The 25,420-nt window shown below is 42.3% G+C and overlaps 1 protein-coding gene across 2 annotated transcripts in view; it reads right to left on the bottom strand.

Annotated features, from left to right (window-relative positions):
- The window catches only part of slc24a4b (solute carrier family 24 member 4b), a 52,588-nt gene that overhangs the window by 10,317 nt on the left and 16,851 nt on the right, over positions 1-25,420 (bottom strand). For both annotated transcript variants that reach the window (XM_054748061.2, XM_015947514.3), the window contains exons 3-10: positions 10,392-10,468; positions 9,144-9,218; positions 8,978-9,062; positions 8,792-8,895; positions 7,794-7,868; positions 7,692-7,717; positions 6,587-6,640; positions 1,051-1,142 (exon numbers count right to left, since the gene is read on the bottom strand). In XM_054748061.2, coding sequence (XP_054604036.2) covers positions 1,051-1,142; positions 6,587-6,640; positions 7,692-7,717; positions 7,794-7,868; positions 8,792-8,895; positions 8,978-9,062; positions 9,144-9,218; positions 10,392-10,468 — 588 coding nt within the window. The remainder of the gene's footprint in view (positions 1-1,050; positions 1,143-6,586; positions 6,641-7,691; positions 7,718-7,793; positions 7,869-8,791; positions 8,896-8,977; positions 9,063-9,143; positions 9,219-10,391; positions 10,469-25,420) is intronic.

Raw genomic sequence — 25,420 nt, forward strand, 5'->3', positions numbered from 1 at the left:
CACACACACACACACACACACACACACACACACACACACACACACACACACACACACACACACACACACACACACACACACACACACACACACACACACACACACACACACACACACACACACACACACACACACACACACACACACACACACACACACACACACACACACACACACACACACACACACACACACACACACACACACACACACGCGCGCGCGCGCGCGCGCGCGCGCGCGCGCGCAATATTGATGTGTTGGCCATTAAAAAAGTGGCTTAGGATATTTTTAGAGCCGAATATTTACATCTAATTCACCGTTAGCATTGTTAGCTCATCCTTAGCCTCTAGCCGGCTTCACAAGATATTCAAGTAAATCAAAAAGATGCCGTGGCTTTTTAGGGGTACAGAAAATGACTTCTGGTTGCTTTTATTACTGGCTTCAGTTATTTTAGCAACCCTGGAGCTTTTGGTCGGCCATAGTCTAAATACAAACACCGGCGCTGCAGCGTTAGCCTGCAGGAGACAGAGTAAACCCACGCTCGCTGACGGGTAAAAGTAGCTACATCCATCCTTCCTTTATTTTTAAAGGAAAAAAACTGACAACCCCGCAGCCGGCTGAGAATGAAATATGTTTCAGTACAACCTTCCCGCCAACACGATGGACATTAGACTCACTGCATTCTTACACACTGCACCTTTAAACATGAGATGCTTCTAAAAAGGTTTTGAAATTAAAGAAATGGCATAAAAATGTAGTTGCAAACCAAACTTGCTTGGATGAAATTTTGGCTACGTGTATTTTTCATCAAAGCAGCAATGATCTTGTCCTCCACTGCTTCTTAGCCAGCTTTCTAACATATTAGCCAAAGTAATTAAAGTTAATCCAGCAGAAAGGAGCCCCTCAAGGGGAGAAAACATCCCAAATTTTAACAGAATGAGGCTTAAATTATGCCTTTATTAAGGACTAGGCCTGTCTGATTAACCTTACCTTCAAAGAATAAAAGCGATGACTGCTCGTCAGCCCAAACATTTTCTAAATAAGCATTACCGTCCTCCATTTCACTGCTGGTCGCAGCGTTACCATTGGCCACATTTTTCTTAGATGTCCCCATGAAAAACCTCTGCATGCTGGAGTTGAATCTAGAAAATAAAAAACAATATCGGTTCATACTGAGGGGAAGAGAAAAGGAAAATGGCTTTACCTCGGGAAGCAGTTCAGACTACCAATCAGTCAGACTGATGAAATTTAAGTTCATGTCATGCTCGTAAGTTTAGGTGTCCCATTTTCCATCAGCATCAGTATTAAATTACACAAAACTTGGCTGAGATGCTGTTCTCTACTGCAGCAGAGAAAACAAGACCAAAACATGTTTCCATGGAGTAATCACAAGGCTCTCGGCCACACACCACAGCAGTTACGTAAGTGGATCCCAAACAGTGAAAAACCGGAGCTGCCTTTGAACACAAAGCAATCACAGGTAATACTCAGCTTTAGAGGAGCTGTAGCATCCCCTCAACAGAACCCATCAAGGCATATACAGGTCCTTCTCAAATAATTAGCATATTGTGATAAATTTAATTGTCTGGAATGTACTGATAAACATTAGACTTTCATACATATTAGATTCATTACACACAACTGAAGTAGTTCAAGCCTTTTATTGTTTGTAATATTGATGATTTTAGCATACAGCTCATGAAAACCCAAAATTCCTTTCTCAAAAAATTAGCATGTCATGAAAAGGTTCTCTAAACGAGCCATTAACCTAATTATCTGAATCAACTAATTAACTTTAAACTGCAAAAGATTCCTGAGGCTTTTAAAAACTCCCAGCCTGGTTCATAACTCTAAACCGCAATCATGGGTAAGACTGCCAACCTGACTACTGTCCAGAAGGCCATCATTGACACCCTCAAACAAGAGGGTAAGACACAGAAAGAAATTTCTGAATGAATATCCCAGAGTGCTGTACCAAGGCACCTCAGTGGGAAGTCTGTGGGAAGGAAAAAGTGTGGCAGAAAATGTTGCACAACGAGAAGAGGTGAGCAGACCCTGAGGAAGATTGTGGAGAAGGACCGATTCCAGACCTTGGGGGACCTGCGGAAGCAGTGGACTGAGTCTGGAGTAGAAACATCCAGAGCCACCGTGTACAGGCGTGTGCAGGAAATGGGCCACAGGTGCCGCATTCCCCAGGTCAAGCCACTTTTGAACAGGAAACAGCGGCAGAAGCGCCTGACCTGGGCTACAGAGAAGCAGCACTGGACTGTTGCTCAGTGGTCCAAAGTACTTTTTTCAGATGAAAGCAAATTTTGCATGTCATTCGAAAATCAAGGTGCCAGAGTCTGGAGGAAGACTGGGTAAATGCCAAAATGCCTGAAGTCCAGTGTCAAGTACCCACAGTCAGTGATGGTCTGGGGTGCCATGTCAGCTGCTGGCGTTGGTCCACTGTGTTTTATCAAGGGCAGGGTCAATGCAGCTAGCTATCAGGAGATTTTGGATTACTTCATGCTTCCATCTGCTGAAAAGCTTTATGGAGATGAAGATTTCAATTTTCAGCGCGACCTGGCACCTGCTCACAGTACCAAAACCACTGGTAAATGGTTTACTGACCATGGTATTACTGTGCTCAATTGGCCTGCCAACTCTCCTGACCTGAACCCCGTAGAGAACCTGTGGGATATTGTGAAGAGAAAGTTGAGAGACGCAAGACCCAACACTCTGGATGAGCTTAAGGCCGCTATGGAAGCATCCTGGGCCTCCATAACACCTCAGCAGTACCACAGGTAGATTGCCTCCATGCCACGCCGCACTGGAGCAGTCATTTCTGCAAAAGGATTCCCGACCAAGTATTCAAGTATTGAGTGCACAACTGAACATAATTATTTGAAGGTTGACTTTTTTTGTATTAAAACACTTTTCTTTTATTGGTCGGATGAAATATGCTAATTTTTTGAGATAGGAATTTTGGGTTTTCATGAGCTGTATGCCAACATCATCAATATTAGAAACAATAAAAGGCTTGAACTACTTCAGTTGTGTGTAATGAATCTAATTTATATGAAAGTCTAATGTTTATCAGTACATTATGGACAATAATGAACTTTAGCACAATGTGCTAATTTTTTGAGACGGACCTGTACATGTATTTGATTTCAATGTAAGGACTGCAGCTAAGGACTCGATGTCATTTAAGGTTTAGAGACTTGTTTCCATTTCTTTGCTTTATAGCTGCGTGTTGGTCTATTCCAATTCCAACCTCCATGTTTGGTAGAAACTGCACATCTGACAGGAATGACCTTTAAAAGAAACATCTGGTGGATGTCACAGCTGAAGGTGCTCACTCTCCAGCAGCATCTGTTGAACTGGCACCGCTTTTGCAAACGTGTCCCTACATCCCCCCATAAAGGAAAATAAAAATTTATTATAATGCACAGCTTGCCACATATTTGCACACACAGACATCAATATAACCAGAGAGTAATCCGCTGCAGAGACAGCTGTGTGGTCTCTAGCATAAAGTAATTCTTTAGTGAGTGGATCTGTGGGGGGAAAGCTTTGGCGCTCCTGTTTCAGGAAGTAGAATTGAGACATCGCCTCTGATTAGATAACAGCAACAGCAACGCTACCCACAGACTCCATTTGCTCTGCATCGTTGATGTTTTATCTCCACAAATATCACAAGCCTAAAGGAGTTCTGCCATGTGGTGGAGTGGCTAATGCTAACAGTTAGCTTCCACTAGCGGAGACGTGCAGTTTCCTGGACGCTAAGACAGCCTTCCCCGTCACGAGTGACGATGGGCGAGTCGTGAATGCCAATATTCAGTCAGGCTTTTCTGATCCTAATGTTTTCTCGTCTGTTTTCTATTAGTAGCTAATGCAGGGAGGGGGTAGAAGACTATTTTCACATTTGGCTGCATGTGCAACTCATTAAAAAAAAAGTATAAAACTGCTAATCTTTAAATTTAATGAAATCATTGTATGCACATTAGAAAGTGAAAAATATTAATTAAATATGGCCGACACATTCAATTGACCTTCGAAAAGAGATACTCAAAGAAAATGTGCAACAATGCCACAGACTGAGCTTGATATTTTTGGCCTTAGACAAAAATAAAACTTCCCACCTCGTGAAAAAGCAGCATGTTTTATGCAGCAGCAAAAGGTTTTTTTTTAATCTAAAACCCTGGTATTTGTGACACAAACGCAGCTTAAACGGTTGCCCTCTAAATAACCTGAAGGACTTTTTTTTAAACATTTCAATAGAAGCTACAACGATCCATCAAACGCTAATCCGTGCTTCTCCATTCTCCAGTTGGGATGCAGGGGTCACCTTTGCACGTTTTAGATGCTTCACTCCGGAGCACCCACTTCAGTTTACTGTCTGTATCAGATTCCTGCGCAGCTTGTTGACAGAAGCCATTATTCACTCGGATAAAAGTGTGTTGAAGCAGGAAAACATAACATGCAAGACGGGAGACATCCTTGAAGGTCAAGTGCAATAAATAGTCATCACGCAAATTATTAACTTCAAGATCAATAATTTCTTGATTATTGCCCATTTCTGGTGTCGTACCTAGAGACAACGCCAGTTAAACCCCTCCTGAGGTGAGATCTGGATCTGTTGTCCCTCCGCTTAAATCTGGTGAGTGAGGAGGGTGGGAACATGATCTCACATCAGAGCCCCAGGAGGTCATCTCAAAGCTTTTATTGTGCTATATTGAACACACTAGTCCATTTTGGCCCAAAACGGTCAGTGGAAATTTGGGGGAGGGGGCAGACATGACGACATATCCTACAGTAACCATTAATTCATCGGAATGAGAAAAGAGGAGTGATCCGGCGAAGCCGGCGCTCTTATGGGAGAGAGAGAGAGCACGGCTGGTATTAATCTGGACTTTTAAAGTGAAAAGTGGCCTAAAGGGGAGTGCTTATGCTGGAGGTTGGCTTTGATTTAAATAAAAATTCAAAGTCAAAGTCAGTTTTATTGTCAATTCTACCACATGTGCAAGACATACAGAGAAATGAAATTGAGTTTCAGTACACACAATTCAGAGATCAGACATACATGGGCAAGACACATGACAAGAATTGGTGCCTGTGGTCCTTCGCAACACGAGTCGCGTTACCTTAAAAAGATAAAAAGGGAATTACATGAGGTTAAATTGGGGGAGGGAAAAAAGGCATACCAGAGTTACTCCCAGCAAGGCGTAGCTGTACTATGCAAAAAAAAAACGCCTCAGACATATAAGAACAAACATCACAGTTCACAACATGAGACTCCGATAGGGGGGGGGGGCTGGGATCCTGATTCCCCAGCGGGAGCAGCCCTGTGTGGCGCTTAGCCAGCTGTATCCACAGGAGGGAGGGAGATTTGGAGGAGCGCAGAGCACATTTGAGTTCCTGCAGATTGATGACCTCGCAAGACAGAAGTCCACAATCTGAAGGCGGGGGGGTAGGACGGGTTTTCACAGCATCTGTCTGCATTCCTTCCTTCGTGGGGGTTGTTGTTAGCAGCTCAAGGCTGCCTTGGCGTCAGATTTGGATAACAAGACTGTTTGGGTCAGGCAGAGATGATTTTCCTCTCTGCCTTCAGTCTGTAACTGGTCATTCCAGTCCTTCAGTGAAGCCAATTTAGGTTATTAAACATCTCCACACCGTCCGGTGAACCTCTCCGCGATGGCATCCATTTTGTGCACTAACACCGGTAATGCAGCTAAGACATTTTCCAGCTTACGATTCACCTCGAGTAACGTCCCAGTCTGTGAGGTCTCCACCCGGGCGGTGCTTCCCGTGGGTGCGGGTCGCCCTCCAATTGCTCCAGTCTTCCCAAATTTCCAGAAAACCAGATATCCTCCCACTCCAATCAAAAGAAATCCAGTGATCATCAGGCCAAATATCCACACGTCTTCAACGTCCTCAATGGACAGCTGGGAGAGAGAAACGATCCTCCACACCTTCCAGGAATCGAGTGCATATCCCGCTGCATGTGTCCCATGAGGGCAAGTGGGAGCCCCCTCCTCCGTTCTCATCGTAGAAAAAATCTTGTCAATCACGTTGAATGACCAATTAATTAAATCCATTTCTGAAAAATAGGGATTTCCAGAAGAAATGCAGAGAAGCGCTCTGTAGGCAGACAGGACAAAAAGAGCCTTGGGAAAAAAAGATAAGGGAGCAAAAGCAGAAGCGTCTGTACTCTGTGTGTACTCTGCAAGAAGTTCTCCTGAACTTCTGGATGAATGAGGTTACATCTGGACATTAGAATTAAAAAGTTCATTTCAGACATTTCCAGCTCCTCCCTACATAAAAATACAAAACTAAAACTGCATTTTAAATGTGCCAAATCACCCAATAAAATTTTCATTTTTATTGTCTCGCAGCAGGCTGGCATGAGCCATCCAGTGGAAAAGCTGCTCCATCTGGGCAGGAGACCTAAATGGAACACTCCACCAGCTGGAGGCAGACCGTCCTCTTGTGAGTGCGTAGCCATTTATACTCATAAGCTCACAGATGTTAAAACACAACCTTTTATGATTCCGTGTTGCTCGATTAAACAGGAGCCATTTAGAGGACGTGCAGCACTCACTTCATGACGAGGATGTATCCGGCGTACATGACGACCAGCACCAAACTCTCCCACCTGATGGAGAGAAGGACAGAATAGGTCAAATTCATCTGTCTAATCAGGAAACCTCCAATTCCACTTCAGAGGAACACAGCAGCGCTAGAATATGGGGACAACTGTGTTTAAGCATCTCGATGTTTATGACAGACTTTATGAGAGACCTTCTCTATTACTGGATCTACGTCTAAAAGCTAGTTAACCGAAGCAGGCTGAACCTAGACAACAAAAATGGTCAGTCAGTTGTATAGATCTAAACCTTGGTGTGCATTTAGCAGACAGTCACTCCCAACACGAACACCGAGCTAAATGAGAGATCACCATTAGTGCTAATTTCCAGATTTGACTCAAACTGCTACATCCACATATCTGACATTGCTAGGCTTTTACTTTGAAAAGCTCTCACTGAATACAACAGAAAAAGCAAATGTTTAACTGTACTCCATCTTAAAAGGTGTGGAACACTCGTTTAATCACTACATTTGTAGTTGTCTCTAGAAGGAATGAATGCCTTGTAAGTCATTCTGAGGGGCAAAATACACCGGTGCACCATTTCCAGGAACTAGAATTGAGCCATTTCACAGCTGAGCTTCAGACGGCGGGATTTGAAGTCTTATTTCCTGATTTTGGACATCTTGTTCCAGATAACAGCTACATGACTACCACTGACTTGCAACGTTAGTTTATCTCCACAAATAATTCAAGCCTGGAGGAGTTCTGCCATGTGGTGGAAATGCTAACGCTAACTGTTAGCCTGTACTAGTCGAGACATTCTCCTGGACACCAAACCAACAACAGCCTTCCCAGTCATTGTCAAAATAGGCGAGTCTATGATTGTTTAGTGACAGCGTGACGTAGATCTGTCAGGATTTTCTAATCCTAGAGTTTCAGCATCTATTTTCTATCAGAAACTAATGCAGGAGATTGGTGTAGGAGACTATTTTCATGTTCAGCCTGCATAAAAAACTCAGAATGACTGGTTATAACCAGAAATAATCGTTAAAAAGTATTTTTTTTTCAGTGTTCCACACCTTTAAAGAAAAAGTCTAAAACATGACGAGTTACTTACCAAACAATCTTCTCATCGTAGATAAACTGGAAAATAGAGGTACTCATTTTAGGCTGGTTAAATAACAAAAAAAACAGAAAATGAAAATCTTAGGGAACTTACTGCAATCAAAGCCACAACAGACAGGATGTAGTAGAAGGAGTCCCTGAAAACTGCCCACCAGGTCAGCACCACCACCTGAGCGTTCACAGGTCAGAGTCAGCGCTTTGTCATACGAGGCAGATGCTTGGAAAGGATTGTTGAATAAATCCACACATTTAACAAAAAGACTTTTACAGATTTAAAGGAATATTCCACTATTCCCGTATTCCCCAGAGTCCCGTATTCCCCAGAGTTAGACAAGTGAGAGAAAAGCATCTTGTAACCAGCGCAGTAATTCTCTTGGTCTGGCAGCAGTCCGTCTGCTTTAGCTTAGCATAAACAATGGAAGTGAATAGCAAGAACTAGCATGTTGTGTGCAAAAGTGATTCAAATTACTCAATGACACCAGTTATTATTATAATTAAAAATTATTAAAGTTTGAACAAAAAGCACTTAAATGTTTTATGTGGATTTTAAAATGCCAACAGAATTCAGGATCAGTTCGACACATTTGATCAATTCAGTGATTCAGGATCCTGAAAACAGCATTTTAAATGAAAACAAATGCTGGAGTTGGTTAAAATCAGACTAATAAAAAGTCTATTCTGGGCTGAAGATGAATCCATCTGACTTTTTGGGAGAAAATAAAAAAATGTGGGTTTTAAAAGTTTGTTCTGCCTAAATCTGTATTTCAGTGCAGCACAGCTCTGAAAGCCAGAGTTTGCACAAAGCGTTTTTTTAAAGACTCAAAACATGTTTGTTTTTTGTGCAACCTAAAAGATCCAGTTTCTGATATTTCCACCTGCGACTTTCCTCTGATGCTCTAAAACTCAGATGCTTTCTCTGATGCTTCCACATCCTCAGAGAGAAGTTCTACACTTTTGTTTCTCCTTGAATAAATAAGAGTAGAAAAAAAGCACCTTCTTTGTGCTGCACATGTACCACTTTGCAGCCTATAAATAAACAAAATGATGCAGCTGCAGCAGGAAAGTGCACGGTCAGAGAACACACACACACACCTGTCCAGCAAAGATTCCACAGACACCAATGATGCATAAGATGTTGAAGACTGCTGAGCCGACAATGGTGCCCACGCCAACATCACCGTGGGTGATGAAGACACCTGCACACAAGCAGGGAGCACGCTCTGAACTACCGCTGACACCAAACATAAGTGAACGTCTGCATGCTGCACGAGCACGTACCGATGACAGATGCAAAGAGTTCTGGAGCCGAACTGCCAGCTGCCATGAAGGTGGCTCCTGCCACATCTTCACTGAGATCTAATTTCTGCGGTGGAGGAGGAAAGACGGCGCATTCGTTACAGGATACTCAAAGTCAAGCTGAAAAAGACGGGCCGCTTCTCCTTACCTCACAGATTTTGTCCAGCGAAGTCACAAAGTACTCATCACATGTGATGGCGAGAGCCAGGAACATGTAGAGGGTCTGCAGACACAATCACTTGCATGAGTTTATTAAAAAATAGCGCATGTTGCTGCTTAAGGGCAAGTGGAGTATATGAGTGTACATGTGACTATTGAAACAGGAGCAAGGGCTGAAAAAAGAATAACAGATCTGGATGCTCTCATCACCATGATGAGATGTAAGAGGAGATCTCTAAATTATAGATCAGTCTGATGACATCAGGACCCAGCAGCTTCTGATGGACCTGCTCTGCCGATGGTGACCACAGGGGGCAGTGCAGGACTTCACACTGCATCCTCCACATTAGTGAGGATTTTACACCATTACACCATTCAACTGTATAGGTGAAGGTGCCAGATTATTTTAGAAATTTAAATCTATATAGAAATGGAAATAAAGACTTTAATTACACTTAGATGGCCTCTTAATAAAATTATAGAGCAACATATTGGAACCAATCAACAAAAGGAATATTTTAGCCTAAAAAGGGACATTCCACCCAAAACTGAAACTGTATGTTGACATATTTCTTAGAGTCATATGTGGGAAAAATCTTTTTGTAACCAGTTTAGTCATTTTCCTGGCCCGGCTGTACTCCTTTAGCTTTAGCTTAGCATAAAACACAGTAAGTGAATGGATCCAACTAGCATTGTGAATAAAAAACATCCTTAAATTCCCTCAGTAGTGATCCCATTTCTTAAATAATCAGAATGACTGCAAGTGAAAATAATAAAGTAATCCAAGGCATAGACTTGGTACTACTTTATGACAAAGCACAGCTGTAAGCCTCCACTGAAGTCTAAGGCGGTCTCAAAGACACCTTCCATAAATACAGATGCACACGTTGAACACATTCAGTATGATTATTTGGGTCACCAACCAGAATTGGGATCACTACGGAGTGACTTTAAGGACGTTTTTACTCAATGCTAGCTGGATCCATTCACTTGCTGTGTTTTATGCTAAGCTAAAGCTAAAAGTACAGCCGGGTCAGGAGAATGACTGGGCTACAAGTCATTTTACCCCACTTATATAACTCTGGCATATATGTCAGATAAAACTTCAATTTTCAATCCCTTTAAATGTACCATGGTCCACTTCACATTACAGTCATAATCAACACGACTTCTCAATCTTACTAATCTGATTTGTGTAAAGTTCACGTAGGTCATGCATGACTTGAACGAGTTTTACCGCCAAGATGTGCAGCAGGACGGCTCCGCTCTTTCGTTCTTTGTTGGTGAAAAGGTCAGCGGGGAATTCTTTTATTGCTGAGGAGAGAAGAAGAAATGTCAGGGTCAGACATCAGCAGCATGACTGTGAGGTATACATGTTCCCACGCAGGGAGGACTCAGGAGTGCACACACATCCAAGAGGCAGAAAACCAGTCGCTTTCCCTTTTTTCAACAATTTGAAAGCTAAGAAGCTCAAATTTAATAAAAATAGGAACTTTGCAAGGATATAAATGCTTTGTTTTACACTGTTCACCTTAGCCACCAAGTCTTGTTCAAGACAAAAGATAATAAAGCCCAAAACTGATGTGAAATGCTTGTGCTATATTAGGAATCTGAAGTCGCGCAGAGTTAAAGCAACCAGGCAGAAAAGACGCACGCTGAGGACTCATGCATCAACCAGAGCTCCAGCCTGAGTGAAGCGTGATCATTGAACACACACCTCAGATCCAGAGCCTGGCTACAGACAGGGGTCAAACACCCCCTGATGATCTGTCCAAATGTCTGGGTGAAAACGTCTCTCCTCCTTTACGAAAACTGCAGCATTTTCAGAACAAGCTGCAAAATTGGTGCCTTTTTAAAGAGTCGCACATAATATAGAACTTTTTATGCAATAGAACATTTTGAAGCAACTACAAATAAATGCGATTAAATCTATGTTTTTCTTAGAGTGGCAAATTAACTTTGTTGTAAATTCATCTCTATTCAGATCTTTCCAATCCGTTTTAAAGAGCTGTTGGATGCTTATGATGCCAACACCATAAAACTGCAAGGTCTTGGTTCTGCCCCAACAGCAGTCATGCGGTCAAGTTTGACAAACAGTTGTTATTAAATTATGCTAGAGCTTTCACATTTCAGTGATTTAGTTACAAATGTGACCAGATTCGTATTTGCCACCGCTCTTCAGCCCTCTGACCAAAAACCACACTAGATATTTTTGTGGAGTGGGTAGGTGTTCTAGGAGTTGCTCGTTATCTGCTTCATGGCTGTTAGCTGTAATGCTAGCAATTAGCATTTTCAGTTTGCCACACGTCAAAAAAGCACAAGAAAAAAATGTCTGTTAATGAGTTAAAGAGGTAACACCAGAGTGAACATCGTTGTAGCCTACTCTAGTTTGAGGGAGCTAAAGGAAGCTACAAAATCACGAACTGATTGTGACCTGACTTTGTTGCTACTGGACTATTAATAATATTTTTGTTCGACAGTGTGGATCTTTTTAGTTCGGCTCATTTTAGAATTTGTTGGCTCATCTGAGTGTTAGCTCGTCAGCGCTAGCTACAGCAGGGTTGTATAAGACAGTTCGTTCCACTTTCAACCAGTAGGGTAGAGGAGCAGGAAACTGCTCATTGTCACTTATGGGCCATTCCCATCTGTACCGGGTCGGCCCGGGCCGGGTAGCGTAGGTTGTTTACATATCTGGGTGGCCTGGTATTTTTCCGGGCCAACCAAGGCTCATTCTCAGCCCTCTTCTCGAGGGGGTCTGCTTCAGGCCGACCAGGGCCAACACACCCACTGCTGACGGCAAATTCACACCTTCCATTAGAGCAAGCCTCTGATTGGTGGGTAGAATCAGCCCACATGGGCTTAAGACGAGGATGTGTGGAATCAACCAGTCCAGGCTGGGGCCGACTGGGGCCGACTGGGGCTACCCGGCCCGGGCCGACCCGGTACAGATGGGAATGGCCCATATGTTTCAGAAATAGCTGAAAACGTTTTCAGATAAAATTTGTGGCATTCATCCAGATGGCATTAAATGTCAGAATGAACCCATTTCTAGGTGCAACAGGTAATCCTGTGCAGTTGGCACACATGCAGTCTTCCAACAGCAGTTGCTGCTGCAGACATTTGTTTTAACCCTGCTGTCATTTCACACTTATTTGTCACCATCACAGACAAATGCATCACTCAAAAACATTGATTCTGGGCGAGTAGGAATCTTCAGCCACCATCACCGTGCTGCTAACGAGACATTTTAGATTTTTCATCATACTTCACCTTTTGAGCAATCATTTCAAATGGTTTTCACCAGGGGCATGCACAGAATCTTTATTGATAAGCCAAAGAAATCATCTAAAGTCAGACTCTGACTGCATGCTTCAGAAAGAAATGGTCTAAATATTGCATCATATAACCGAGAGCAGACGTCAAGTTTGACACAAAAGTCAGTTTTCTGACAGCATGATTGATGTGCTGAGAGGAGTGTCGTGTTCAAGGAGACACTTTCCAACAAAGCATGTAAATGACGGTACAACCTTTGCAGAATACTGAGACAAGCCTTTAAAATGTCTCACTACTATTCTCAGCTACTTTAAGCCAAGACGGCTGTTTGAACAGCACTTTATTCTTCTGAGATGATTTTGCTGTTACCTTTTATTAACAAGGAGGAAAAAAAACAACATTTAGGAGAAATAGTTCTAAGATAGGAACAAAAATAACTTAATGCTAGCTTAAAAGGAACAAGTTCATAAACGTTTTTGCCCCCAAAACCCTCAGAAGAAGACTTGTTATCCCGACATTCGGTCCTGGACACGGAGAAAAAAAGCATATTTAACCGAAGTGATTGCAAAAAACAACAGTCATCAAATCAATTAGTCTCTTATCTTGACGATGACAACCAGCACAGTGACTGCCAGCATGGTTTTCGACCTCACCGGTCAACTATTTCAGCTCTGCTGCTGTCAATAGAGCAGATACATGCGTTGTTAAACCATGGTCAATTTGACAATGTCAGTCCTCAGATTCTGTTAAACTTAATTTAATTTTTCCTCCTGATAAACATGTTTGAGTCATATCTAAGCGATGGGTCTCAGACTGTAAAAATTGGCAAAGCAATATCACCACCATTAAAATATTGTTTGGGTGTTCCACAGGGCAGCTTTTTAGGCCCTTTACTCTTTGTACTGCAAGTCAATGATCTTCCTTATGTGCTAAATTTTTTCTATTCTTTTTTGTATGCTGACACTTTGTCTGGTCCAAACATCGCTATAAGTAGTGTTAAACTTAACGCAGATCTTCAGCATTTATATGACTGGTTGCAAGACTGTTACTTAACACTTAACTTGAAGAAAACAGAATGCATGCACTTTTACTCTAATCAGCAACAGTTTTCCATATCCAATCCCATTACTTTACCCGGAAATAAACTCAGTTGTTCCTACATTTAAGTCTTTCTGGACTCACATCTTAATTATTGTAAAAAGAAGTCCAACCCCCATCTGGAGAGTTAAATCAAAAGTTATACCTCTATAGTAAAATCAGGACTTATCAGTCCATTTCTAAAACATGTCAATGCAATTATGTCACTTTGTCATACGGTCTCCCTGTTTGGTCACTTACAACAGAAGTAATTGTTCAGCCAATGGTAAAACTGTAACAGAGCTTACAAGTACAACAGGTTGCCAAACTGGGCTCATCACTGCTCTGGCTCATCACTGCTCTGGCTCATCACTGCTCTGCATTACTACAGTCAAATGCATAGTCATTCCAGAATTATCCAAAAGTCTTGGAATTACTTTTACTATCAAATTGTAAATGGACATATGTCATTAGGCCTTACATCATTGGCTCCTAAGCGCAGTTTAAGTTCTGTGTATGTCACTGCCACAAAGGGACTTTTGCCGTTACCGGCCTTCAGGAACTATTATGGACAGAGCTCTCTCTTATGCGCTCACTTAAGTCTGGAATGAGACTTCAAAATACTAGAACATCATTGCAAAGTCTATTTAAAAGAAAATTTGTTTTTTCATTTATTGGACAAGGTTGCGGTTTCGATCCCAGCTCAGGCCAGAGAACGCTGCTGGTGTGTCGTTTGGCAAGACACTTAACCTGCCTTGCCTGCTGGTGGTGGTCGGAGGGACTAGCGGATCCAGTGTTGGGAATGCCTTGCCTCTGTCAGTGTGTCCCAGAGTAGCTGTGGCTATATTGTAGCTCATCACCACCAGGGTGTGAATGGGTGAATCATACTGTAGTGCAGCATTACCCAGCCCTGGTCCTCAGGGCACATTGTCATGCATGTTTTCCATGTTGCCCTTTGAAACACCAGTGTTCCCCTGCTACCACACACACCTGACTTAAATGAGTGATTAACAGGCATCATAGCACTTGATGTCCTCCCTAACCCCAGGTTTCCACAGGAGCCGTCAGCAGCACGTCTTGCTCGCGTAAACTGCTGCTTGGCCCTTCCCACGAGACGCGAAGCAGCAGGGGAGCAGCTGTCACCGACAGAGCACGAAGTCACACGAGTGACTTCATCAGTAAACACAATAACAAGCAGGAGAAAACTACAACATGGCTCCAAAAGGTTTGTGTTTTATGTTCTGTCCGTTTTATAATTGGCAATACGGACCTGAAAAACAAAGGAGACCGCTAGCTAGGCGATAACTTCTCACGGGGACGCACAGTTAGTAACCTTTTTTAAAGTAAAGCAACCGGAAGGCAGTGCGTTCTTTATTCTGAAAATCTCGGGAGCTTCTCTCCATTTCCGCGTCTGATTTCCTGTCTTTCCTTCCCCAAAAATGTCGAACTTGACCCGTTTCAGAGGCGTCGCGCGTAGAAAATAGAACCGGCGCGTAAAGGCCGCGACATGCTGCTCCTGAGACGCGGCCGACTCGCGCTGCTGACGGCTCCAGTGGAAAAGGTTCTGTTGACCACAGCGGTTCCTATCAGCAGCTATGACGTGCTGCTGCAGTAACGTGCTGCTGACGACTCCTGTGGAAAGCCGGGGTAAGAGGCAATGTGAATCAGGTTGGCTGAAGCAGACATGGAATACTGTATATGTAGGGCAGAGCCCCTTGAGGACCAGGGTTGGGAAAGACTGCAGTAGTGTAAAGCGATTTGGAGTCTTCTGACTCAAAGGTGCTATACAAGTGCAGGTCATTCATCATCAATTATTCCTAATTTCAAGCTTTAATTGTATATAAACTGGTAGGTTACGAAAAATATCCCCCCTCTCAGAGTTGTCATGACAGTAATCTAGAACCAACAAGCCTAAAATTTGTTTTTGAACGAGGTGTAAACATTTCTGCTGTGAAGTTGGCCAGGGGCGTATTTAGGACTGAAGAAGATCCGGGGCTTCACACACACGCACACGCACACGCACACGCGCACGCGCACGCACGCACTAGTCAACATCATATATATATATGTCTTGTACCACATAATTTTTAATCTGAAGCTACATATTCAGGGCAGAGTATTGTTCCTGTTAGTGTTTAGTGTGAGATGATGGTAAATATTCCCTTGCTTTCCCCAACAACTTTACCTGATATTAAGCTAACTTTAGGCAAACCAGCAGCACCACAAATATTTTCAAATAAGACTCACAAACCTGAGTCAACACCAGTCTCATCAAAGCTGGGGTTCTGTCATTGTACTTTTTGTCTAAAAAACGTCCTTATGTCCATCTTCACTCATGCGTTTCAGGCAGAGTGTAGAAGAAGCCAGCTGCTGAAGAGCTTCTTCTTCAGTGGTGGAGGCTCAGGCAGGCTGTATACAAACTACTGCCAGCAGCACCCTCTCTGTTGGACTTTGGTACTGCATGTTACTTCCGCGATTTAGATCCGGGGCTTCAGCCCAAGTAGCCGGGCCTAACGCCGCCCTTGAAGTTGGCCTTGTCAACATGGGAGTGAATGGGAACTTGCTCCTTTCTGGAACCAGCCCCCAGTGGATGAGGAGGGAACTGCCATTTTTGTCACTTCCACGTTGGCTTCACTTTTGGCATGAGAAGATTGCACCTTGGTCTCAGCCCACTAAACTTGGAAGCAGCACAGAGCCTCAGCAAGTTCTTTAGAATTAAGTTTTATTGTCACCAAGGAACACAATCAAGGTGTCAGATGGCCCTAAACAAGGCCTACCACAGTAATCCATTCACCTAAAGAGGAAAACTTGAATATACCACAAATACATTTGAACATTTCCCTTAAAAAAAAAAGGTAAAATAAAAACTCTAGATCACTTTGACTTGGAGAATTAAGGTTGCTAGTACACCTAGCATCAGAAGATCTCACTGATTAGCAACATTTTGCTTAAATGCAACACTTTTGTAACGGTTTGGTTCTTGACGCAATAATGGTTTTTAACCTGAGACTGTTTACACCTCAGATCTGTCAGACCTGACCGTGTGGATGCACCACATGACTGCATCGGGGTAAAAAACTTTAAAGCCTGCGAACGACAAATCTAATTCTGCACAGGATGCAGTCAAAGATCACTTAATCAATGCCATGCCTCTTGGATTTCATTCAATTAGCCAAATTAGCCAAAGTCACATGAAGAGAAGCCCTGCAGCAGGCTGTCAGTCACCGCCTCTGATAAGATGAACAGCCCAAACGCCTCACCTTCTGTCATGGAGGACACAAATTAAGCCAAATTTCTGGGATATTTTCACATCTCGCAGGCAACAGTGGCAGACCCCATAAATCCAGCTGCTTTGATTACAACTGAACACAAGCATTTTACATCATAACCCCATCGCTTAACGGAAAAGCGGAGCACTGATATCAAACAGGCACGAGGCAGCTTGGGCTCATTTCATATCTGACAGGTTTATGTACGGAATAAAACATCTAGGAATGAGGCAGCCTCTAGGAAGGGCACAATCAATTACAGCATTCATCAGCTGTGCCTTCACAGAAGATGGAAAACACGCTGATTCGACTAGTGAGCGCTGAACTCACACGGATGGCTCAAATAGTCCAATAAGCACACAGAATGCAGAGAGGAAAGCTTTGGAAAATCATTTTAGGGGAGGAAAGCACCAAGTTAGAGCCCTTTTCTACCTGAAGTCTAAAAATAGATAAAAATGTATTTTGGGAGCACAGAGACTTGAGTGATGTCAGGTAGCCAGGGGGTCACCTCTCTGCCCTGTAAACAGACTGCATGTGCAGGGTTCGCCACCTTATTTTGACAATAGAGGTCAAACCAGGCACAAATATTGCTTCCACAGCCAGTTTTCACAGAAGGACTGGACAGGACGTTCACTCAGAGTAGAACAAAATATATGTATTTGACACATTAGGGCTTAATATGATAGAAATAAATGATGCTAGGTATTTTAGATAGCTACACGAGGCTAATGTGAGCACAGCCAACCTCATAAGTGGATTCCTGTCTTAAAATGCTTTAATCTCCTTAACTTCATGACAATTTCTTCAAAATTATTTTATACATTTTTACACGAACATAAAATTAGCGTTAAATGGCCATTTAAATGCTAATCAAAAAGCTTTTATTCCGAACAAACAATGACCTAATTCCACTCTGCTTGCAAATTGTTTTGCACAGTTTAGTCTGCAGCAAAAAAAAAAAAAAAAATCATAGTTGCATCAGTTTTACATCTGAATAAAAACAGATTGAGCTTTTAGACATGTTTTTTTCCCCAAACCAGACAGAAAACTGCTGATACAAGTTTCCACATTAATGCGTTCCAGTGCACATCTTGTACAAAACGACACGGTACCGTTTACTTAACAAGGTCAGGAAGAATGGCACTAAGAAATAAAACACATCGTGTTTGGACTGATACGTTATGAAGCCCTCTTCAGAAGCTGTGCTAAAAGTCTAAAAATAAACGTTTGGACACCTGACTGTGCTGCGGATGCAAGCAGTTACCGGAAATGCTTTTGATTCAGTCTCATTGTCCTCAAAAAGTTTTAGGTTTTCTGAGAAGCATTTCTGCACCAACTAAGTTTATTATCTTAAATAGAGGCTCAATTTGTCCCAAAACGCTCGATAGCAGTGCATCAGCTATGAGTTAATGAACACTCCACTAATGTATCCTTTGTGGAGGCAGAACTAGACTCATGTTGCATATTTTAAAAAGATAAATTGTCTATTGCATAATTTAACCGTGAGCGGACATCTTTGACAGAAGTCAAGTTTTCTGGCTGACTGATGTGCTATGTTCACAGAGACACTTGTCAGTGAAGTGTGTGAGTTATGATACAAACTTAGCAGAAAACGAAGTAAAAAAAAGACCTTAAAATGTCGGTTTTCCAATTCAAGCTCAGGGCTTCAGCTACTTCAAGGTAAACTAAATATTGCTCGTCTGGCCTGTGCTCATTATACATTTTGGACTACGAGTGAACATCCGTCTCAGGTTTCAGATTCTGAAATGGACATTAACAACAACAAAAAAAAGAAAATAAGAGTGTTTTATTAAAAAAAAGTTTGTTATGATGCAAGAAAAGGGCAACACTTAGTAGAAATTCTGTTTCCAACTATTGATGTTCAACATTTGAACATATTTTAAAACTTACAGGTTAGAAATGCCACAAGGTGACCTTTTAGCAGTAAAAAAGTCGTTGAGAATGACTATGTGGACTGAAGGAATAAACGGTACCTATATCAGACACTGTTACGGTCAGAAAACCCATTTATGCAACAATGCTCCTCGTCAGAATAACTCGTGTCAAACAATTTATTAGATTCCAGATGGACAAATTCTTGCTGGTGCAAAATTTGCATTAAACATCTCACAGAAAGCAGACCCCTTATTAGAATAAAAACAAGGGTGACCAATGCTAACATTTTGGTTGGTCATAACATGCTGATGCATGTCTAAAATTCAATTCAAAAATACTTTATTAGTCCCAGAGGGAAATTGATTGCTGTAGTAGCTCAGAATAATAATAATAATCAAGTCATCAAAGAGGTGTTGTATATTACAATGGCTGTTGGCAGGAAGGATCTCCAGTAGCGGTCAGTGTTGCAGTGAAACTGAAGAAGCCTCTGACTGAAGACACTCTTCCGTTGTCGGACAGTCTTGTGAAGAGAATGCTCAGGGTTGTCCATCATTTTCTTGATTCTCTGGAGAATCCTTCTTTGAATTATCTCCTCCAGTGGTTCCACAGTCGTTCCCAGAACAGAACCAGCCTTTTTTATTAGGCTGTTGAGCCTTTTCAGGTCCCTGCTTCTGATGCTACTACCCCAACAGATGATGGCTGAAGAGATTACACTCTCAACAACAGACTTGTAGAAGATCTGCAGCATCTTGCTACAGACGTTGAAGGACCTAAGCGTCCTCAAGAAGTGCAGTTTGCTGTGTCCCTTCTTGTAAACAGCTTCGCTGTTCTTTCTCCAGTTCTATCTGTTGTTCAGGTGAACTCCAAGGTATTTGTATTCCTCAACCACCCCCACTTCTCCCATGATGGAAACAGTGTTTGACTTCACCCTGTTTCTTCTGGTCTAAAATCATCTCCTTTTTGTTCACGTTCAAGGTCAGATGATTGTTTCCACACCATGCCACAAAGCGCTCCACCAGCTCTCTGTACTCAGCTTCCTGTCCATCTCTGATACACCCAACAACTGCAGAGTCATCTGAGTATTGCTGTAGATGACAGGTCTCTGATTTGTACTGGAAGTCTGAGGTGTACAGGGTGAAAAGGAATGACGAGAGTACGGTCCCCTGTGGTGCTCCAATGTTGCTAATCGCCTGGTTTGATGTGCAGTTCTTCAGCCTCACAAACTTTGGTCTGTCAGGTAGTCTTTAATCCAGGCGATAGTTGAGGCCCCCACCTGTGTCTTCTGGAGTTTCTGGCAAAGTACATCAGGCTGGATTGAGTGAAATGCACTGGAGAAATCAAAGAACATGACCCTCACAGTGCTGCCTGCTTTGACCAGATGACAGTGGGTTGGTTGAAGCAGCTGGATGATGGCATCTTTAACTCCAACTCCATGGCGGCGAGCAAACTGCAGCGGGTCCTGATATGTCCTAATATGCTTATTTAGGTGGACCAACAGGAGTCTCTCCAGGACCTTCATGATGTGGGATGTGAGGGCAACATTGACTACATTAAATCTAGGCTAAAACAAATTCATGCCGTTCTGTAATAATTTCAGCCGACTATCTAAAATAAGTTTGTCCCTTGTTTTGTTCTGCACCGATTTTCCATATTACATCCTGCTAACAGGCCAATCAGGAAGCACTGGTGTTAAAATTGTATGTGCTTGTCATCGATTTATTAAACTGTTTATAAGGCAATTTTCTGCTCAAAATATATGAAATGAGTTGTATTCTTCAAATGACTAGAAGAGTGCACTGAAATGGAAGGTAACACATTTAGTTTGTTTAGGGGTGGTTTCATTTTGATCTTCTGTCCTGACAACTTCTGTAGGATCAGTTCCTGAAGCTTAAGACATTTTCACTCAACCTAGCGTTCCCAGCATTAGTATATGGATGCATTACCTTAAAGCTAGAATGGCTAATTCAGAAAATAAATTTGCCCCCCAAAAAAAGTTTTCATGTCTCTTAAACGTTTTAACATAGTATAGCTAAAAATATGGCGTGGAAATTTCAATTAATTAAAAATATATATATATGCATTTATTTTCTCGCATTTATCTAAAAGACTCCACCAATGACACTTTTCAAAACAAGAAAACAACCTTTAGCGCAGGGGTGGGATATCCTGGTTCTTGAGGGCCACTATCCAGCAAGTTTTAGTTGTTTACCTGCTTTTTTATTGATGTGTGTATTTGTTTGTGACTGTGTGTAACTGGGCGCTAATTCTCTTGTCACATGGCAAATCAAATTTACCTGCGGGTATTAATAAAGTTACCTTGACCTTGACCAACACACCTACTTCCCAGATTAATCACCTGTTTAACAGCTTATCAGGCTCTGCAGCAGCCAGTTAATCACCAGCAGTTTCAAACCAGGTGTGTTTAAGCAGAGAAACAATTAAAATCTGCAGGATAGTGACCCTTGAGGACCAGGATTGCCCACCGCTGATATAGCACCTCTCAAGATAATAATCACTTCACAAGTTTTACAAAAATAAAAAAAAATAAGATTAATAAAAAAAAAATTCAATTACAAAAATTAAAAAAGATTCAACAGAAAAGAGAAAATTTAAAATTGTGATTAAAAAATAATGAGGAAAGGGGAAGAGAAAAATGAATAAGAGGGACATCTGTGGATCCCGGGAAACCACTGGACCCTCAAGTTGTTGGTGTCGCTGAACCGCCGCACTTCCCTGGGTCCTCCACTCATTACACTCATGTATTTAGTTACAGAACACCACTGGTGTGAGAAGTTCTCCACTAAATAATTTCAGACAAAGAGCAGCCGGCTGCCACCACTTCAACTTTAGGACAAACTACCAGAGTCCCAAATAGAAAAACACCATTTGAAGTCACGGACAACAAAAAAACGTTCGGACCTAGAAAATGGCCACAGGTGTTTAGCACCATCTTGTGTCTTCCTGCATCGCGGGTCTAACATTCCAGCAGAAGCATCTCAGGGAAGATCCCTGAGGGGAGGGGTGAGTGTTCTGTGACCGTGTTCTAGCTTTTCTTGTAAATTTGTCATAGCAGCTTTAAAATGTCAACATAGAAAACTGAATTTGGACTATTTTTGGGGATAAAATGTGCCGTTGAAATGTGATCCAAGCAATCGTTTTTAAAATTCACTTAATTCAGCAAAATAAAGTTTTTTGAACTGCAAAAACAGGATTTATTTAAAAAAAATCTAGCTTTTTAAATACATCAACTTAAAACAAAAAAGCACGACTTCGTATAAGGTGGTACGTTAATTCTGCCAAACCTTTCCAGTGCATTACGATTTGTGCTTTATTTTAGACATTTATGACAAAACAAGCCAAGAGTTTTGGTGATTGTGCTGCAGGTTTAAAGTTTTGGGCATTAGAACATAAAACACATTCAACATTTTCCCTACACCAAAAACAATTTAATCCAATCTGCAACAAATAACTTCTTTATTTCAGTTATTCTCAGATTGGGGTATTGTAGGAGCATTTTCTGCAGTTACGTCACAATCGCGTGACATTTCTGATGCGTTGCCATTTCCTGCTACTTAGCATCTGGTGCCTCCTGCTCTCCCACATGACCGTGCATGAATCAGGCCAGTGTTGACCTAAGGCACCTTGTAACAGCTGGAGCCTGGCAAAAGGTTCCCCTTCATAATCCCGTCTGCGACTGATAAAAATAATGGATCACCTGACAGGCAAAATAGCAACTCTTTTAAATGTTATACAACCGAATAAAGATGACGTGAGCAAGATGTTTTGGCAGAGCGCCTGGTGTTGCCCTCCCAACGAAGCTCTGACCCACACACACCAGCCAAGTCATTAACTAAATACGACCAACACTCCAGTACAGCAGTCAAGAGACTCTTCAGAGGAGAACGATTCCTCTGGGTCATTATTAGCCTATTAGGTAATTCGCTTGCTCTTGCAGACAGCGAGCAAAACTTGAATAAAATTGACAGCTGTTCATGTAAACTTAAAATGAACCAAAGCTTCCTCCCTGTTTCTCTTTAAGCTGAATTTAACATCAGTTTATCGTCATGAATCTAAAGAATCAAGTGGAACAAGAACTTCCATCTTCCATTTCGCTCTCCTTTTAACTTCTCCGTGTCCCTAAATAGAAGACAAATGATCACACTGCAGCCGCCGTCACTGACCCCGCTCCCTCCCGAAGACCGGATCTCCCAACATCACAGCACTGTCTGAGGGCTTCCAGGGGAAACAATAAATCAATTATCAAAATAACGTGTGTTAGGAGGAGCGTCCTCCGATTCGCTCTCTGTTGCTGATCGAGCGAGCGGAGCACGCTGCGCGACAACCCGCTTAATTAACAATTTACAGCCCAAATCCAACAGAACCGATCGGGCTGATTCGGTTCGGGTTCGGTCTCAGGTTACAACTCCAGCGCTCAGCCCTGCATTACCACATAAAGACAGACCAAAGTTTCCTACCCGGTCAATGTGGAGAACACCGCTCTGACAGATGTGGATGCTGCGCTGGTGCCGCCGTTAAAATAACAAAACTACATTCCACTATCATTGATTATGGTACTCTACGATGCAGAATCGTTTCTGCCCGCATCTCATGCATTGATTGATTATTTCCCTCAGCTCCATCTATCCTACACCTCCCGGTCGGCCGTCAGGGGTGGGGGTGGGGGTGCGTGCGAAGTTTGGGGGACACAAAGAGAGGGCTCGCAGGCTGGACGTGGCCCGCGGGCCGTGTAGCGTCATGAATGTCCCGTTTATGACCTAAAAGTCATGATCTGCTGTGTTTGTTCGAGCAGAGACAAAGTCTGACAGCCTAATCTACATGAGTTAGTGGCCAAGGTCTTTCATGCACATCTGAACTGCTTCACCTTTGTCAGCGAAGACAACTATTCTGATAAATACATAAACAACTTATTACCAATAATAATGTGAGCCCAATGTTCAATCAATCTGTGAAATGACAATGTTATTACTTGATATTATAATCCTGTGATCAGTAGTATTTTACAAGTTATTATAATCTTGGACATTTGTACTAGACACATAATGCTAAAAGCCACACGACACATTTCCTTTTGTCTCACCCAGTCAGAACCTTCGTTTCTGGGGCTAGGCGTGGTTTTCTGTGGTGTTTGTATAAACCCTCTTTTTGCATGTCAAATTCTGATTCGCCAGTAAACCAAAATATGACAATTATAAAAACTATCCCACGCCACCTTTGCTTTAGTTCAAAGCGTTCTAGAGAAGTCTCGGACAGGCCATCCGGATTCCCTCTTCAGCTATAAAGAACCTCAGACAAGCTGGATAAAATCTTTTGCAAGTTACACCTGACCGCAACGGTTCCTTCAGAATAAAAGCTGAACCTAACGACCCCTTCAGGGTCTCGGAGATGTCAGTGATAACCTGTCGTGACCTAGAAGCATTCCAATACTAGTTTGGTCAGCACCGCTGCTTCTCTACCGGCTTTGGTACCAAAGAGGGCCGACGAGGACCTCGGCATTCTGGATCTGATCAGAGGCTTCCCCTGGGGTACGTAGACCGACAGATGGCGTTTCATGTGTGTTATAAATCTCCTACTAAAATTTAGAGCGAAACATTCACTCCCACTCAGAACTAACTGCTTCTCCAGATCCACTGATTCTAAATAACTCCCCCCACACACACACACACACACACACACACCATCATTCATCACAGATCAGTTCACAGAGTGCTTAAGTTAGTCTTTAAATTGTGTAGAAAGAAATTTCTTAACTATTTTAAACCTAACTCTTTCCTGTGAGTTATTATGAAGTGTTGCTTAATCCCTGCAATAAAAAGTTCCGATCTTCTGGTTAAAATAGTCAAAGATCCATCAGAGTGATATTTCATATTTCTGTAGAATCTTACATTTTATGGTTCATAAAGTAAGATGTAAACGACTCATTCTTTACAGCCGCCATTTGCGGATCACTGATCTAAAACATGCAGGAAACATGCTGGAAGCAGGCTGCAGCGCCAGGTATGTCAGCTCAATTTCTTTAAAGTTTGAAGTAGCAAATAGAATATTCTGGCCAAAGGGGGCGATAAGGGATGGGTGGCCTTTCATGAACCCTGTACAGTCATTTTAGCACATACTGGCTCAAGAAAATGACTTAGAATTATGACAAAGTTGCAAAGTGTCCTTTAAAAATACAATATATATATTAAAAGCAGAGTAGAACGAACCAGTAATGTATAAATAATGAAAGTGGTCAAACATTTCAAGTGCTCAGCACTGCAAAGCATTTCTGCAGGTGCTTGTGCCCGTTCTTCCCTCCTTGCTGCATTATTCCACCACTGTTATGCAGGAGAGAAGCAAAGTGAGGTCAGTCTCCATTATGCTCAGCAGCGTAATCCCAGCTTGTGCGATTTCCACCCCTTTAAAAAAAATTTAAAAAGCCTTCTGACGTTTCTCTGAAGTCGATCAACCTGAATTCCAACGTGGAGGAGCTCCTGCTCGCTGGCAGCGTCACTAAAAATGCCACCACCAAATTTTCAGCCTCTTCCAAAAAAAGGGAAATATCCTGCTTTTTGTTTTGCCAAATGTAGACCTCTCCTCACTGCTATCTACTTCAAACACGCTGCAACTTTTAGGAGATTTCTACATCCACCACACACCAGAATTAACAGCATTATTCTGCAGCTTTAACCAGAACAACGACGATACTCAGGAGTTTAAAATGCACATTTATTGATTACAAATCCTTCTTCCTGCA

This window comes from Nothobranchius furzeri, chromosome 2 (assembly GCF_043380555.1).
Source record: "Nothobranchius furzeri strain GRZ-AD chromosome 2, NfurGRZ-RIMD1, whole genome shotgun sequence".
NCBI lineage: Eukaryota > Metazoa > Chordata > Actinopteri > Cyprinodontiformes > Nothobranchiidae > Nothobranchius > Nothobranchius furzeri.